This window comes from Talaromyces atroroseus (genome assembly GCF_001907595.1).
Source record: "Talaromyces atroroseus strain IBT 11181 chromosome Unknown scaffold_1, whole genome shotgun sequence".
Lineage (NCBI taxonomy): Eukaryota > Fungi > Ascomycota > Eurotiomycetes > Eurotiales > Trichocomaceae > Talaromyces > Talaromyces atroroseus.
The window spans coordinates 2,417,766-2,435,514 of NW_017971433.1; the positions used below are offsets into that span (position 1 = coordinate 2,417,766).

The window sequence follows — 17,749 nt, forward strand, 5'->3', positions numbered from 1 at the left end:
AAGTACTTCTACGTTTGAGGGGATCGTCAACAGACCAGCGTCACATCCATGGTATGGGACGGCGTTAGCTGTAATACCAGATTCCTACAATACCTGTATTTCAAGACACACGTACATACAGGACAAGAACCGTATTGTACAGTATCGCAGAATTTTCGTACTACGCAATTTCTCGGTCTACAATTCCACTGTACAGTCAGATTCAACTCCGGCAGCCACATGATGCCGACCTCGGAAATTTGTTTGATCTGATAAGCTTGCGTTAGGCCGCGGTGGGTCGTACAGGGCATGACGCGAATACATAAGCGAGTGCGTGCCAGACAACGTACGCTATAAGTATACACACACGAAGAAACTCTAGAAATTGGCGGCAGGACAAAGAAAATTCCATTGCACTTCTATATTTCCTATCTCATTGCCATCATGTATTCCAAGTTCTGGCCAAAGGGTGGTCTTCCGGGCCTTTTGCATCATTACGTAGGCTGCCTACTCTTCTCCGGTTTATGGATATCCAGGAGCATTTAACTAATTGATTAAATCGAAATTTTTAGACAGAAACTCTCGTCACATTTGAGTATACGTCGAATACCGTTCAACAACCCCATAGCATTCTTTTTGTTGGAGGTCTAGGCGATGGCCTCGCAACCACATCCTACACGGCAGACCTAGTCCGCGCGCTACAACCGACAGGCTGGTCGCTTTTCACTCTGAGCCTCACATCCTCCTACCAATCCTGGGGTCTTGGACACCTTGACAGAGACACAGATGAGATCGCACAATGTTTACAATACATTCAGGAATATAAAACAAGTAAATATGGCAACAGCAGCAACAGAAAAATTGTTCTCATGGGCCATTCCACCGGCAGTCAATGTGTGATGCATTATCTATACCGACCAAACCCTCATATAAGCACACCATCCTTTGACCCCGATCTCGAGCACGTCAAACGCCAAGTTCTCGACGGAGCCATTATGCAAGCACCGATTTCTGACCGCGAAGCAATTCTCTGGGTCTTAACCGAAGGGATTGGGGGCAAATCCCCGAACGAAGTTCGAGAAATCTATGAAAAGGTAGAAACAATGGCAAAGGAAGCTGATCGTGAGAACAAAAAATCAAATTCGCCTTTTGATACTCTTCTACCTATATCGATGACCTCTCAGATTGGTTATCCAGCCAACACTCCACTCAGCGCTCGAAGACTGTTAAGTCTCGTGAGCCCCGAAAGTCCCCAGTCGCCTCGCGAAGATGACCTCTTCAGCTCTGATTTGGGCCACGAGCAGTTAGAAAAGACATTTGGAATGATTAGGCATCGCGGCTTGTTGAAAAACAAGTTGCTGGTCCTATATTCCGGAGCTGACCAGGCAGTCCCAGATTGGGTTGACAAGGAGAAATTGTTACTGAAGTGGAGAAATGTCACTGACCATAATGGTGAAACCCAAATTTGGGATCAACATCACAGCGGTGTCATTCCAGGTGCTTCTCACGCGCTGAGTAACGATGATCAAGCTGAGCCACGAAAGGATTTAGTCAGGAGAGTTCTAGGGTTTTTGCACGATTTAGAGAAAGTTTAAGGATAGCACAGCAGAAACGAAGAAATAATTTTGTAATTGATCAATGCGTCATAACTTGGTATCCATTTTCTTCTCAGATATTCGTCAATATTCGGAGGGGGAGCTTAGGGTTACGCCTTGCCTTAATAGGAAACGAATCTCTCATTGGTTGGACTGCCTCCACTTAGATCCGCCCACTCGATCCCACCTTGCTGAAACGGGTAGTCAATCTCTTACTGGTTGATGCATTCGAGAACCATAGGCAGTCTTCTTCTCTATCATCACATTTTTCTTCGCCTTTAAACTACAAACTCCGCACTTCATCGGTATTATTGTAGTTATGTCCGCTAATTCCATTATCCAGAATCGAGAAACAGAGCGCGAGAAGGGCACTATATGGGGTAAAGATATGTAGACAGAAAGGCATAAATAGTTGGGAACTCTCACTGCCAGTTGAACGTTCTAAACATAAGCCTTACTGATATATTCCCTCCCTATTCCGATTGATCTAGTGCCTAAATTTTAACTGGTCATTCAATCACCGGCAAAATGACTGCTACGTCTCACCCTGAGTTCAATGATCAAACCGAAGCCCTGGAGGTAGCCCGGGTGTTTGCCGATGCAATTCGCGGCAAAACTGTGTTAGTGACCGGGGTGAATCGAGGAGGTATTGGGTTTGCGACGGCAGAGGCGTTTGTAAGAAACTAGTCTCTGGAATTTTGTCTCTTATTGAAGCTAACAAATGTACATTTGAGGCCTCTCAATTTCCCGCCCACCTTATTATCTCGGGTCGTAACTTATCCAAGATCCAGGATAGCATCGACGAACTCAAACTAAAGTTTCCTTCCGTGGATTATCGCCCCCTTGTGATCAACCTTTCCAGTCAGCAGGCAGTGCGTACCGCAGCTGCTGAGCTCCTTTCCTGGCCTGATGTGCCAACGCTCGATATCATCGTGAACAGTGCAGGCATAATGCTGCTTCCGGAACGGATCATTAATGAAGATGGGATTGAGATGCATTTCGCCACGAACCATATCGGACACTTCCTATTCACCTGCTTGGTTATGCCAAAACTCATCAAAGCAGCGGAGAAAAATCCTAAGGGAAGTACTCGGATAATCAATGTCAGTTCTGCCTCACCCACATTCTCAGCCATGCGCTGGAGCGATATGAACTTCGAAAAGACAAGCAAAGAGCTTCCAGAAGCAGAACGGCCAAATTACGACGTGCACCGATACTGGGGAGAGCCCGATGCAGAGAATAAATCGTACATACCACTGGAAGGCTATAACGTGAGCAAGGTGGCAAATGTCCTGTTTGGCATCGCTGCAAATGCTAGGTTGTACGATAAATACGGCATCTTGAGCCTGGCTTTGCACCCGGGAGTGATCCAAACGGAACTAGTCAGGTACGCCTCAAAGAATACTTTAGAGGCACTTGAAGGTATAATGCAGAAGAAAATATATACCTATAGGAGCTTGGGTGCAGGAGCATCGACTAGTCTTGTTGCTGCATTGGACCCAAAATTAGGGGTCGGGAAAACCAAGGACGGAAATGAGAATTACGGGGCGTATCTGGCTGACTGCCAGATTAGTGATCGAGCTCGTCCACTGGCGGTATCAAGCGACGAGGCTGAGAAGTTGTGGGAGCTATCCGAGAAGTTGGTCAAGGAGAGGTTTGCTTGGTAAGGATAGATAGATGTTTGAGCAGCCTCCTTGGCAGACAATTGAGTAGATGTTTTTTGTGTGTACAAGTTTGACACGTACGTAACAAATGAAAGCTAGATCGCTGATAATATGTCATTGGACTTTTGGTCGTCATATGAAACATCTGAAACGTCACATAAGTTAGGATTGATGTACAGAATCCCATAATGCGTAGCCTGGTTCATCATGCAAAGCATTGATCCATGGAAACATGCTAACATGTTTGTGAGCTTTTATCCAGGTATTGATGCTCAAACGCTGAGTTAATCTTCTTATTCTCGGACTAAGCGATAATCCGTTGGGATTGCTTCTAGTCCAAATACCACCCAAAAATAATAGCCAAAGAATTAGATCATCATTAAGGTCAACTAGACTTCTGTCAAGTATAGTTTCCAATCGCGTAGAAACCTGCCCGAATTCCATGATTCGTCCAAATCTGTACTGGAAAAGTAACGTCATCATAAAGATCGTCAAGCCCATATGATAAACGGCTTCTATATCTGACAGCTGGTCGTAATCTTGCAATGACTGGAATCGAATCAAGCGTGAGAAAATAGACACTAGCAACTCTTCAAACGTATGAATATCTAACGATCTGTTTGTCGGCATATTGTTAAATAAAGAGGCGAGCCGTGTGACGTCCGAGAGTATCTCAGAAAGGTATGGACTGAGTGCACTGTGATGAACAGATGATGTGGCCGATTTCCGGTCGAAAACGAATCCTCCAGCTGTCAATTTCGTTAACACTTCAGGCATCTTATCACGACAGTAGGTCATCGGCTGTCCGCGTTGTAGGGCATAAGTTATATCTATTCTTTTATATAAAATTTAATGTTAGATTCAAGAACCACGAGACTTTGTTTTAGTGCTAGCAGCACCTACTTGCAAATCTTCAGCACCAAAGTGAGGTTTCTCTCGAATTGGTCGAGACCGCCACGCAACTCGATCAGTTGTTTTAGGCCTTCATAATGAATTTTGCATTCTCGTAGCCCATTCCTGATTTGCTCATGAAGTATTAGCGTGATAATAATTGCCAATGTAGAATCCGACATGGCGTTCTCGCTCTCGAGTCTTCTCTTCAGTAGTGCTAATGATCGGGAGAGATGCCGAAGAGCATTCGTTGAACTAACGCCCCCGCGTAAGAACAACTCATTGGTTGCTTCTAAAAGAGCCATGGTGCATAAAAATGCTATTTTCAAGATTAGTGGAGGCATATCTATTGATGATCGATGGCACTCACCAGCATCATCCGTAAGCAGAACTCGAAGCCACGTGTATTTGCTCTCGTCGGCTGAGAGACCGAGCTGGCAAGGGTACAACTTGTCCATCACGTATATAAAATCTAGAAGACTCTAAATAAGTAGCTACTCTCGATAGCCCTATTTGAATTCTCGCACACTCACGCTCGTTGATAACCTTCAATGAGTGTGATGTAAGCTCCATAGGAAACGAGAGACTCAGTAACGAATTTCCCAGATTTTTATGGTTTGCAACAGGACAGGGAACACTCTGAATGGCATTTGTTGCATTCTCAGCTGAAGCACGAGGGGAACGTCCAAATGTTCTGTTGTCATAATTATATGGAGTTCGTCGAACTAAGTCGAATCTCGAGGACCGGCGATGTGTCTTTCCGACATTTTTACCATTCATCACATGTCTTCGAATCGACTTCCTTGTGGTACTATCAACATGGGTGCTATCGACGAATAAGAAGCTCTTATCCATTGCGTTGCGCATGCGTTCGTTGGATGGTTGGATGAAGCCTGAAGGTTGCAAAGTTTGGGCGTTCTGTGATTGGCAACCGTCTGCGCCAAGCCACTAAGTGCGGGATGACATCTTGCAAGCCAAATAGGCTTAGGGCTAGGACCACCTCCCAATTTGCCAAAAGAGGGCATCGCGCATGTCGAGCCAATATAAACATTCTGAGAAATAAAAATGGGCTCCTCAATAGTTCAGAATCTTGAGCTTGGACATGCCTTTGTACATAGGAAGAGATAGGAGTAGCCAAGAGAGATATCGATGACCACGAATCCTCTAGGACGACATAAGAACTTGGTGATGATTTCATGAAAAGAGGGAACTATGTTTTGGAGAACAAATATGTCTCTTTGCTTCTTGTGTATGCTTTTTTGGACACTGCCTAACTGCTGGTCAAATCGGTTCTGTGCTTAATTCCATAGAAAGTATACAGCTAACAGATATGATTTGAATTCCGGGGCTGGACTGGATTGTGATACTATAAAGGAAATATTACTTAGCATATATATGGTCTATCATAATTCAAATCCTGACTAGAATGCGTGGCGTCGGCATAATTCCTAAGCATGGTAGTTTGGCTAGATGAATCTCAGAGACCGCTCATACTTCATTTGTATCAAAACAAAATAGGGAAGATTTTACACCGTATAGAACGGGTTCCGGCATATTTGACAAATCCAAAAAAAAAAGAAGGAAAAAGAAGAAAAAATTTGGGGGGGGTGGGTTGGGGGCTTAGTGATATGCTTTATTGTTGCCATTATAGTTGTGAGCTTTGGAGTGAAAGACGGAAAGTCTCCCACCCATAAGACACATCATTGTCACCTGGACAAATAACTACCTATGATGCGTCTATGTATTGCTACAGAACTCAAACGGCATTTCCGGAGTCCTTATCATAGTCACATATGTGATATTGTTCTTTATCTTTACTGGCCGTTTCATATATAATTCAAAACAGACAAATCTATTACCCAGGTTCACGGCTACGCACACATGTTCTTGCATATACAACAAACCCCTACCTACATTTGACAACATTTGACATATCAAAGCAAACCAGGGAACATCCTATAATTTGTGGGAACCATGTCAATTTCCAATATCATAAACTTGGGATATATAGCGCCTTCCAACCCAACAGTATCGAAAAGTTTTCTACATGTTTTTCAACGCTTACCTTTGGTAAATGCCACTTAGGTATTAGATATCTACTCTGTTCATCGTGGAAAAGCGTCACTATCTCAAGCGCCTTTGAAAACAAACCTTTAGAACCTTGTTGCATCTTGCCAAAACATTGCAATGTCTACCGAAAACTCAGTCCAAGGCTCCAGCCACCTGGCCAGCCCGCAGGTACTGCGCAAAGTCGATGAACTCCGAGAGAAAAACGTGGGCCAGCACGTTCCCCTACCACAGGTATATACCTCCTTTGCTATTACATATATAAGCATGCAACGCTCTGTCAACCACTTAGGCATGCATATGTGCTCATTTGGCTCTTCTAGCTCGTCGTCGTTGGAGACCAGAGTTCTGGCAAATCGTCCCTGTTGGAGAATCTAACGAAGATTCCTTTCCCTCGCAATGTCGAACTGTGCACTCGCTATGCAACTCAAATTACATCACGCCGGGATTCCAAGACCGAAGTTGTTGTGAACATCATCCCGGGTCCTCATGCGTCCGACGACCATAGGCGGCGCTTGGAAGGGTATTGTCCTGAAGGGTTGTCTCCAGCTGACTTTCGAGACCAATTCCCGAAAATACTCAACGAGGTATGTCCCTCTAGGCTCCAGAGGTGTTGAAGTGGTAAATAGTATCCGGAATAACGGTATGCTAATAATTTGTAATTTTGAGGTAAACATTCGAATGGGAATTCGAACCGATACTTCCTCAACCGACGGAACCGTTTTCAGCGAAGACATTCTCAAGATTGAAATATCAGGATCCAATGAAGACTACCTCACCTTGATTGATGTCCCCGGTATTTTCCGAACACCGACTGAAGGAGTTACTACCAAAGCCGATGTCTCGCTTGTCCAAAAAATGGTGAGAACGTACATCAAGGACAGTCGCACGGTTATCCTTGCCGTGCTGCCAAGCAACGTTGATCCTGCCACACAGGAAATATTGGACTTGGCCCAGGATTTCGACTCTGATGGAGAACGCACTTTGGGAGTGCTTACAAAACCAGATTTAGTGACGGAGTACAGCGCTCAAGTTGCGGTATGCAACGTGATACTTGGCAAGAGGAAACCCCTGAAGCTTGGCTACCACGTCGTACGAAATCGAGGTGCAGATAACGATGACGACTTTGATTTCGACTCCAGCGAACATGAAACATTCAAAACTGAACCATGGAGCAGCCTGTCCAAAGATCGCGTTGGCGTGAAGGCATTGAAGACACGACTGGGTGTAATTCTTGGCCTAATCACTCGACGAGAGTTTCCCAAGCTACGGAGTGACATCAGAAACCAACTTACCGATTGCCGGCGTCAACTGGGGGATCTTGGTCAAGCTCGACAATCTGAACAAGAGCAGAGACTATTCCTGAATAGGCTGAGCCAACAGTTCCAGAATTTGGTACATTCCGCACTTAATGGGCACTACAGCAATCATCACGCCTTTGACAAGAGCGATCAACTGAGACTAATCACCCGTGTCGTCAACATTACTGAAAGCTTTGGTTCGGACTTTGCTGAAGTGGGACATCATCGTCTCTTTCAGAGCCTACAGAATGACTTAAGTGAGAGTAGCGAGGATGTTCGCGGCTCACCGGACAATGAAGAGCTCCCTACCGACACAATTCGAGAAACTCCTTCCAAAGATTTCCGATGATGGTGAAGAAAGCGACTTTGGGGAGTTCCTTCGGGACTCGCTTCTCAATGGTCTCATAACGGACATGGACGTGGAACACCCGCAAGATGGCATCATGGACTGGATTGAAGACTTGTACCAACGTCCTTGTGGCATAGACCTAGGTACTTGGGGGGGCGCAATCCTTGCAAGTGCTTTCAAAGAGCAGTCAAGCAAGTGGGGTCGTTTGACACTGGGATATTTGAGCCAAGTCATCTGCTCTATTCACAAGTTTCTTAAAGCTGCTCTTGAGAGTCTGTGTACGGATCCACGTCTCCGTGATGACTTGTGGTCGTTCATAGCCGATGACATATTGAAAGGGTACAGAGCAGCTATCAGACATGCGATCTTCTTGCTTTCTATTGAACGCGACAAGAGACCGTACACTTTGAAGCATTACTTCAACGAAAACCTCCAGAAGTCTCTTGGGAATAGAATAGCGGATATGCTGGAAGACAACGTCAAAAAAGAACTTCAATGGGTCAATGGTAAGTACCAGTACAGCGATAATAGTGTTGTTGATGTCGCAGATGTCAGATCTGTCACTGCATCCAAAAGCAATCTCGATTCTGTCAAGGAAGATATCCATGATATCTTGCATTCTTACTACAATGTCGCCAGAAAACGGTTCGTCGACAGTGTGTACCATCAAGCCGTGGACCACTATCTGTTGACAGGGCCAGGTAGTCCTCTATTCATGTTCGACCAGGAATGGGTGATTAAGCTTGAACCTGAACAGCTGCAGGCGATCGCCGGGGAGTCACCGGTTGTTTCGGAAAAGAGCCAATTCCTGCAGAGGAAGATCCGTGATTTGGGGTCGGCAATGCATATTTGAAGTTCTGATGGCGATTATCAAATGTTTCCTATGTTTCTTTCGGGCTTTCCACATATCAATTTCGGTGTTTTTAAATTTCGTCCATAGTTGGAAATAGATAGAGAGATAAAGTTCAAAAGGTAATTTGGTGAAGATACTCAGAATTTGGGCGCAACACTATATATTTGTACAGTTATTCTGAGATGAGGTACGCAGTCCATTGAAGTATTTATGGATTGGCTCAGGACGATATACAGTTTCCCCCACCACACAGCCCAGCCTATACTAGGAAGCCAATGCGCCCCAATTACCCCGGATTTTACCCCGCCACTCTGTAGAGATATCATAAAGCATCTAAAATGCTTCTCTGGATGCTTTATTGTGTGCGAACAAACAGTCCATGCTCCCACGCTTGATTCATCATTTTCACAAGGTACGAATAGGAGAGATAGCAGGGTATGCTTGTTGGTTAAAATGATGCATATATCAGCACACACATGTATCTGTATATTTATAAGCCTCCTAGGTATACCTAGGTATACATCACAGAAATTGGGCAATTTGTCCACAATGGCATCCATCTCTTTACCTTCTATTCATTCAACTTGAAGTCTGGTTGCAGACCGGCAAGACATCTCATATTAAGACGAAACGATCAGTGCGCCATTTCCCAGCCGCCAAGTAGACTGGGCTTGCGACTACATCGAATTTCTCTTCACGATGTGAATTCCTTCGTATATCAAAAGAAGATGAAGAACCTTATAGGAATACAATAGATAGACGGCTGGTCCGTGCACGACATGCTGCACCGTGATTGGCGCGATTAGAATGCCCCGCCATGCTGGGATGCGATAGGCCTCGCAGTCAATCAGTGAGACTCAACGACATCGACAACATCATCAACGCTCACCCACTCACATACCTTCTCAGGCACAAGGAGCCAGCAACTTTCTGCATCCAGACTTGTGTGTATTGTACAGTATTCATTGAAAGCCAATCCTTGCTACTTGCGCAAGGCGTCGGTCGCTACTGAGCAGCATTCACGTCCACGCTCCAATAGTTGCCAAACTAGCAAGCACCAGCACGCGATCAATCTGCAGCCCTCGCCGTTCAACTATCCAATATCAGAAAGCCATCATGCAGTCTATACCGGATGCCCGTCATCAGACCTTTGAAGAAATCTACGGTCCGCCGGAGAATTTCCTCGAGATTGAGGTAGGCCCTGTTCTCATATCAGCAAGCATGATGATCGCATTGAAAAGGTGCAAATTAAAAGTCGATCTGACGCACCTGCCTCTCATCAATTAGGTCCGTAGCCCACAAACACACGGAACATCGCGATCAATGTACACATCCTACGAAATTGTATGTCGAACCAACATCCCGGCCTTCAAACTCAAACACTCTGTCGTTCGCCGCCGATACTCAGACTTTGAATATTTCCGTGACATCCTTGAGCGCGAGTCGTCCCGTGTCACCATCCCGCCGTTGCCAGGGAAAGTGTTCACGAACCGGTTCAGTGACGAAGTAATTGAGCACAGAAGGGAAGGGTTGCAGCGGTTTCTGCAGATTGTGGCTGGCCATCCTCTGCTGCAGACAGGAAGTAAAGTGCTGGCGAGTTTTATTCAGGGTGAGCTCTCTTATTTTTTCCCCCTGGTGTTTAGAAGGAGAGCTAATTATTTGATTTTATTTCTCAGACCCGAACTGGGATCGGAATGCATGGTGAATGACACAATGCATCGTTCTTTCTTCTTCTGTCTAGCAAGCAATGACATGTAATTACATGATTGATGTTCCCATTCTTTTCATGCCATTTGGTTGTATGTTCAATTGTCCGGTGGTGTTCCAAGCTGAATTTTTTTCCCTCCGCTATGCCTCCATTCGACTAAGTTGGTCTCTTTTTTCTTCTTTCTAAAAGTAAACTTCGGGCTTGCAGGGCCATATTTCGTGTTGATCATGAGCGTATATTGTTCACGAATGTAGCTATTCAGCCAAGCTTAAACATGATGAGAATTTCTAGGTATATAGACAACCGTGACTCGAGAGTGTTCATTCATCAGATATTGACTAGTTAAAAGCCTTCTAGAAGTTAAAAAGAAGAAGACAATTCAAAGGCCGGCAATAACAAGTAGCGTAAGTATTCATTCAACCCTAAATTTACTCTAAAACACGATCATCAAGCGAAAAAGAGATGTAAAAAGTTCAGCGAAAACAATCATGAGTCATTTAATTAAGGTCATCCCAATTCAATGGTGGAAGTGTGTTGTCCTCCCACGACGTATTATTAGTAGCAGCAGAGTTGAAACTGCCACTGTTGTGGTTAGCCGCTGCCAACAGGCTCGAGTTAGATGAGAAGGACGATATTAGACCTTGTCCTCCCCCTCCTATAGCAGTCGCAGCAGCACCGGATGACTCCAGTGACATGCTCGGCTGGCCAAGTAGTGCTGGTGGTTGCAGCAACGAGCCTATCGATGCTAATCCGGAGGACTCCGGTGGTGATTTGCGTTTCTTTTCGGGTTGTTTCGTGCTTTCGTATGTGCTGGATGGGGGCTTTGGGAGTACTGGAGGAAGTGGTGGTATTGATATAGGCTGCTGGGTATCCTTTACTAAGGGTGCGGCTCGTCCCTGGTTATCGCTCGGAGACGGTTTATTTTTGTTGCTAGTCTCGCGTCGTAGTGATCCTATGTTTCCACCGCTAACACTTCCACCTTCTCGGTAGGCGTTTGGAAACTTGGTTCTAAACCTATCTCTCAGGTCAGTTGCCCTACGATGCGACAGATTCAAATGTCGATCTTGTTGAATAAGCGTCCATTGAAAGCCGTGGACAGCGTAGCCTTTGAGAAGAGCTTCGTCTTCAGCCGGTGTGAAAGGCCGACGCGAGCGTCGTTTGGACTTGATTGTAAAGTATGGTTCCGATATACCCAACGACGATAGAGTCGATTTGGATTTGAGTGACTGGTTGGGCGTAGATTTTGATGAGTTAGAGTAGGGGGATGCCGATGTTGAGGAGGATGATTGCTTTGATCGCGTCAACGCTAACGCATCGTTCAACTTGGATGCAGTAGGGTCAACATGCTCTGTAGAAACTGTACTATCCTTGGGCCTTGGGTCAGGCAAAAGAATTTTACCACCAGCCCCTGAGGTCAAAGATTCGGCTTTCATCAACGCGTTGGCTAAGGTGTCTTGTATTTGCTTCGTTGCTTCATTTGGGTCGGCCGCCCCGTAAGCCCATGGACAGCAGACTCTGAAACGGTCTTTCAAATTGGCGGCACTACGTTTGTTGAAGTTCAATTCCGGTTGTTGCAGAATAGCTGTCCAGTTTCCAATGCCACATTTGACCACGCCTTTTAACAGATCAGTGGTCTCTTGTTCCGTCCATTTTCGAAGATTCTTGCGTGAGCGGCCACGCGTCTTGGGCGACAGGGGCTCATTCGTGTCCCCAAATTTTGCCAAAGATCTCTCTTTGTTTGTCGAGTGTTGTCCAGCACTTTCATTTCGATGATTTATGGGAGCCTGGCCCAACCTCCATTGCTCGGCATCATCAACGGCAGGTCTCTCCAGACTGTTTGGGTCAAGAAGCTCTGCTAATCGCAGCTCTCGTTTATCCGCGTGTCTCTCGGTTTGCTTTTCGGAAATGGCGAACTCGGGTGGCTCATTCGTAGGCCTCGTCAGAATCGGCGGCAGGGTCGGTTCAATGGGAGGGAATAATGCTGCATTGGGCGGCGGCTCATTCAGTCCATTCAAGATGGCGAATGGACCAAAAGGGGGAGGCTTCTTTTCATTTTGCGTCTGCGGGACGGGGAGCTGGAGATGCTCACTGGCAAAGTGATCTCCCAATACATCTATGCGGCGCCGCTTCGATAGACTGTTATGGTCCTCGAATAGGTATGGTAGGTTTTCGACCGTCTGGAGATTGATGAAGGCGGGTAGGATGGTCTTCGGAGGACCAGGCAGAACGTTCGAGTCGAGGTGGTTGCCCTCGCTTGAGCGAAGGTCAGTGTCTGAAGTGCGAGCCGCATGGACAAATTCCTCGAGAGTTGGAAGCCTCTCCGGCAGATTGGAGCCCCCAGATGCGGCGCTTGCATTTGTGGCTGCCGCTGGGTGAGCGGTTATCTCGGGTTTCAGAGGAAAGGGGGGGGCGGTGCTCCAGATTCGACGAGGAACAGGCTGGCGCAATGGGGCAATCCGCAATGCCGGAAGTTGCGAGTGCACATCGCGAATCTGGGGCAAGGACGGCTCGTTGGGAGGGGATGATGACAACAAGCTGCTCGTGGTAATAGTATTGTTATCCCCGGATTTCCGCATTTCTCGGTTTACGATTCTAGACCGCGGGAATTAGATCGGCTGCGTGGTGGGACAGTGGACATTGGGAGTGCCGGAGGGGACTGGATAAGGCTCGAATCACAGAGCGGATGGAAGGTTTCCATCTGGCCGCAACAGAGAAGAGCACTGCTGTCTGTTGTTGATGTTGCCGTTGTGGTCTGGTGAATTGTTGTTAGTTGGTGTTGGTTCATTTTGGTGGGAGCCTGAGGTGTGCACCTTTCGGCCAATGCACGGGCCGCCGTCCTCCTTCCTCTTCGTCCTCCACCACGTACACACTCCGTACTCATGGTCAATAGTCGTCCCTTCATAAACATGCCGACTCTATATCCCACGTGGCCATTCATCCTCTTTGCAGTCGTGGAGCCTATCTCCATGTGAGTATACTATATACTGCGTTTCATTACAGAGATGGGAGGACTGATCGGCCACTCATCGCAGGGTTGCTGGCACCCTCGCACCCATTATTGACACAAACAACTTCATCGCCGGCCAGTTCTCTCTCGCCCATCCCCCCGCACTGCCTCACCATCCCAGTGTTCTGGCTCTGAACTACCAGCTAGCCAACATCTACGGGCTTGTCGGTCTTCTCGGCGTTGGCATTGTCTATGGAACTTCTGAGCCACATGTGCTGCGCAACGCCGTCTTAGCATTGGCGATTGCAGACCTTGGTCATCTGTACGCGACGTACGCTGCGATGGGGCCCGAGTTGTACTTTGATGTCGCATCCTGGTCACCAGTAGCCTGGGGTAATATTGGATTCACGGCATTCCTGTTTCTGAATCGGGTCGCCTATATGTTAGGCTTGTTTGGGTCCAAGAGTGCCAAAGCTTCGAAATCGAAAAAGGGAAACTAAGCTGGTGAGTGCTTTTGTTGCATTTCGGATCCGTTTCCTCCGGTTTTATTTTACATATTGCCTAAGTGCTTTCTAGCGGGAATTCATCCAGATGTATATATAAATGACTATGAGATGGTCGTTGCAGAGATCCATTGTATGTAACCCCTGGCTGTCTTCTATGGGACAAACCGCAACATGTTGATAATCAACTATGAACTTGAACATACAAAACGATAATTCTGAGAAATACCCTCGTCAATAATGCAGGCACGAACTGGACCCGAACAGTAAGACACCGGATGAACGGCGTACGCTTTCTTATTTAATTTGGTGAGGCCTTGAATGGGTTACAGACAGGACAGGGATCGGTTTGATGTCCGCTTCACGACTGAAAACACTTGACGCACAGGATGACTTGGCCTTCACACCGCACAGTTTTCCCTGTCTCTCGCTAGCATCGATCTCGACAGCAGCTGTCAGCCAACAGAAACACGTTTTGGACGCTTGAATGCCAAGCAGTCACCTTCGGAATCCGAGGAACCCCGAACTAGGTGGCGAGCTTGATAGATACTAGTTATGCACCGTTGCAAGTACCTACAGCTCAACGTTTTCTGGATATCCCCCTCAACTTGTGAAGAGGCGCTCGATTGGCTTTTACTCAACGGAGGCAACGGCGATCGAGGGTTGCCATAACCGGGATACGTACATACTCAGTTACAGGGGCTAACAGTCCTTTAGTCCACTTCGTGCATGCATTCAGCTATAGAAATCGGTTCTCTTCAAAAGAAAGGAAGGAAGGAAAAGAACTGGGGGTATCGGACAGCAATTTTCATTGTGCATTTGAGTGTACTCTATAGTTTTCTTTCCTATAGTTAAGGGCGCATGCATGTCAATGGGGATATGAATTATAGAAAATGTGAGGGATCAGCTTTTCGAGGTGAGGCAAAAACAGGGAGTACTTGAACTTACTCGGGTCTTATAGTCCGTACTATTAATCGCGTCAAAGTTAGTTATTTGACTACGCCGCCTTATTTGCTAACTATTTTCTCCGTAGTTATCATGAGCACGTATCTCCTCAAAGATGCGTTAGCCCATGACAACAGCGGGGGATCGGGATTTGGCTGTAACTTAATCTAGCTACGTGCCTAGATACTGCATCCAGCCTGACAAATCTTTGAAAGCTTATTTACCCAAGAAAAAAGAAATACAACTGGCGCCGTGACCGTCAAGCAATCATTTGCCACCCAAAGAGGTCGAGACGATCAGCAGGGCATCACAGGACCCGAATAAAGGGGTCGACGGTGCTTCGACCCATGGGGTGAGTCCCAGCAACCGAGTTTAGTTTCTGGGAGCGCACTAAAAGAGAGTTAAACTTACTTGGAATTACGTAGTAGTAGTTATTTCTGAACTTTTTACTCAGACGGAACGACTGATCCGTGGTACTCCGGAGCACTGGCTCCGGAGTAGCTAACTAGTACGGAGTATGTAGTATCTCCATACGTAACTATGATCCACTCTCAACATATCTTCATGTGCATACAAAACATTTAACGAAGGTAACTAAGGTACTGGCTTACAGATTATGTGAGATGGCTGGCTGATCCTGCTCTCGCGAGATGCCTGGTGATATCCATGTATGTTTTGAAACCCTCGGGACTCCGCACTTACTACTGCGTAGTTATGAAGTGCCCGTTCTCCACGCCCTTGATGTTGGCATGATCGATACGTAGTCTGTAATGGGCATTGTATTTCTCATGAAACTCTACGCAATCCTCGTCTGACTCGCTAGGCAAATTAGCTGCGTTGGTACCAACAAGTTACGTAGTATTTACATCGAGAAAACAGACATATGTACTGGTATGCCATTTTAAGGTCTGGCCGGTTGCAACCGGAGAAGTGCGTACCGAAATACCCGTGCTAGACCCAACGAAGGGAATAGATTGCCATCAATTTAGATTTCAAACACTAGTCTTTGGCCTTTGCCACCGCTAAGCCTGTTCCTGAGCTTTGATGCTGAGTCCCCTGGGTAGCGATGATTGGATAAAATTTCCGAGGTAAGTGCGTGCGTGCGTGCATTGCCAAAGCTCGAGGCAGTTTTTGTTCCTCCTTCAACTACCGTAGTCCTCTAGAGTCTGGATGGTCAGAATGTGGTTAATGTTGCATTTGAATCCGAGTCTTCGACCCAATTTGCATTTCTTGGTACGCTACGGCACGTACCGGGATATGCCGGCTAAATGCGGTCCGTCCCTTACGGTACCAGAATTCCGTCTTTTTCTACCTCATTAAGATTCATTACTTCCCTCGCCTCAAAAACCGATGCATCATTATCATTATCAGAGCAAGTTCACAGAGTCACTAGAGTTCCGGTCTTTGTGATCTCGCCGGTGGAGTCAGCGGGAAAATCTCTCCTCTGTAGCGGCATTCGGACGCCATGATAAACGTCAAATGATTCAGGGCTTTTATTCTTGTCCGTTTCTTGGTATCTCACACGTTATCTGCTGCACACATCCTAAATGACAACACAATAAGATCAAGATCAACCGGATTTTCACACGTTTACATCCCGATGCCTGTCCTTTTGGCCCTTTCTTTCCATCCGCATTCGATTCATAGAGACCTTAACTAGTAACTAGCAAGACAGTTGAGTCTGACAGATTGGTGATCACTGACCAATGCGGCAGTTACTCCCTATGTTAAAACACTGGACCTGTCATATCGATGCCAGAATTTGGGAACTCTTTTTTCCCCCTTCATTTTTTTGCATAAATGACTTTCGAGGACAGCCACGTGTGTCAGACGAGGAAGCGAGGTGGGAAAATAATATTGAAAAAAAAAAAAAAAAAAATTATGAAAGAAAGAAATGTATGCACTGCCAACGAGTGAGGGTCTTCTTACAAAAATTCTAACGAGACGAAAAGTTAATAGGGAATTGAAACACAGAAGCCGTTGATCTGTATGATACATCATGCTCTACGGTTACATGGATTGACCTCATCATCGCCATCCCAGGCAGCGATTGTACAGTATGACGACAAAATACTGTTATCGGCACGACCGGGTTCACCGATCCCTTCGTTGTTTCTCCTGGACAAGCACTTCGCCTCCTAATGGCGGTCTGTCCTTCGACAATGCAAGTCCAAGGATCCATGCTTCTCTCTTGCCCTGACCGCTTTTCTATGCTTCCAGGGTTTTCATTATTGGCGTTCCCTTCTTACTTAATATTTTGTGCAGGGGTGGGTGACGATGACCTGTTTCCGCGGAGACTGACTTACTCGATACTGATAGTAATACTAAATTCTACCTAGGTAGCAAAGTGAATCAGAACTAAGAAAGGAAGATAAGAAAGAAAACTCGGATGAATATTTCCTACGCGCCCCGCCGTATTATTGGGACAGAATCAGCCCAATCGCGAAATTTTCAGCCCTGAATCTTATTTCATTCCGTTCTTAGCAATGGCCACGGCAGGGGGAGAGAGAGGGGCAGCGGGTCTGTGTATAACACTGCAAAAATGAAACCGTTTCCCGAATCAGGCAGAATCGGCCTAGCTTACTAGCAACTGCATGGCGAGTATCGAATAGTTTAAATCTTACGTAGCACATACGTACTACTGTGTCCTTCGTACTGACAGACTGCTTACTTGACTGGGAATAGTATTCAGGTATCGCTGTGTATGTATCTCGCCCTCATCCGGGGTACATCCTGCGATGTATTTTTCTAGCGTAACTATCGTAATTATCGTAAATGTGCCGTATCGCGGGCCCACCAGAGAGAGTTTGTCCCAGCGCGCCGGGAACATAGCTTACCATACCGTATTATATTGTGCCGCCAACCGCATCCCTGCGATCGCCCACAAACTCGTTACCAAATGGCAAATACCAATACCAGCAGTTGAACTAGCTAGAATCCAGAAACC

At 46.3% G+C, this 17,749-nt stretch overlaps 7 protein-coding genes across 7 annotated transcripts, besides 1 other annotated feature; 5 read left to right on the plus strand and 2 right to left on the minus strand.

Moving 5' to 3' along the window:
• Window positions 1-419: 419 nt before the first annotated feature.
• Window positions 420-471: a repeat region (Identified by RepeatMasker using a combination of RepBase library and repeat library created with RepeatScout).
• Window positions 472-848: 377 nt separating this feature from the next.
• UA08_01922 (hypothetical protein) lies at window positions 849-1,574 on the plus strand (the record flags this gene model as incomplete). Its single annotated transcript, XM_020261639.1, has 1 exon — window positions 849-1,574. The coding sequence occupies one exon, from the start codon at window positions 849-851 to the stop codon at window positions 1,572-1,574; it is 726 nt and encodes a 241-aa protein (XP_020123691.1).
• A 528-nt stretch (window positions 1,575-2,102) lies between these two features.
• On the plus strand, window positions 2,103-3,241 carry UA08_01923 (hypothetical protein; the record flags this gene model as incomplete). The annotated part of the gene is made up of 3 exons (XM_020261640.1): window positions 2,103-2,249; window positions 2,366-2,961; window positions 3,028-3,241. The coding sequence occupies 3 exons, from the start codon at window positions 2,103-2,105 to the stop codon at window positions 3,239-3,241; spliced, it is 957 nt and encodes a 318-aa protein (XP_020123690.1).
• Window positions 3,242-4,137: 896 nt separating this feature from the next.
• Window positions 4,138-4,984, minus strand: UA08_01924 (hypothetical protein; the record flags this gene model as incomplete). The annotated part of the gene is made up of 3 exons (XM_020261641.1): window positions 4,138-4,448; window positions 4,500-4,601; window positions 4,663-4,984. The coding sequence occupies 3 exons, from the start codon at window positions 4,982-4,984 to the stop codon at window positions 4,138-4,140; spliced, it is 735 nt and encodes a 244-aa protein (XP_020123493.1).
• Window positions 4,985-6,316: 1,332 nt separating this feature from the next.
• On the plus strand, window positions 6,317-8,699 carry UA08_01925 (hypothetical protein; the record flags this gene model as incomplete). Its single annotated transcript, XM_020261642.1, has 5 exons — window positions 6,317-6,430; window positions 6,520-6,783; window positions 6,866-7,711; window positions 7,797-8,352; window positions 8,395-8,699. The coding sequence occupies 5 exons, from the start codon at window positions 6,317-6,319 to the stop codon at window positions 8,697-8,699; spliced, it is 2,085 nt and encodes a 694-aa protein (XP_020123684.1).
• Window positions 8,700-10,022: 1,323 nt separating this feature from the next.
• UA08_01926 (Sorting nexin-3) lies at window positions 10,023-10,404 on the plus strand (the record flags this gene model as incomplete). The annotated part of the gene is made up of 2 exons (XM_020261643.1): window positions 10,023-10,308; window positions 10,376-10,404. The coding sequence occupies 2 exons, from the start codon at window positions 10,023-10,025 to the stop codon at window positions 10,402-10,404; spliced, it is 315 nt and encodes a 104-aa protein (XP_020123687.1).
• A 500-nt stretch (window positions 10,405-10,904) lies between these two features.
• On the minus strand, window positions 10,905-13,192 carry UA08_01927 (hypothetical protein; the record flags this gene model as incomplete). The annotated part of the gene is made up of 2 exons (XM_020261644.1): window positions 10,905-12,942; window positions 12,996-13,192. The coding sequence occupies 2 exons, from the start codon at window positions 13,190-13,192 to the stop codon at window positions 10,905-10,907; spliced, it is 2,235 nt and encodes a 744-aa protein (XP_020123686.1).
• Window positions 13,193-13,313: 121 nt separating this feature from the next.
• UA08_01928 (hypothetical protein) lies at window positions 13,314-13,854 on the plus strand (the record flags this gene model as incomplete). Its single annotated transcript, XM_020261645.1, has 2 exons — window positions 13,314-13,375; window positions 13,440-13,854. The coding sequence occupies 2 exons, from the start codon at window positions 13,314-13,316 to the stop codon at window positions 13,852-13,854; spliced, it is 477 nt and encodes a 158-aa protein (XP_020123681.1).
• Window positions 13,855-17,749: the final 3,895 nt, after the last annotated feature.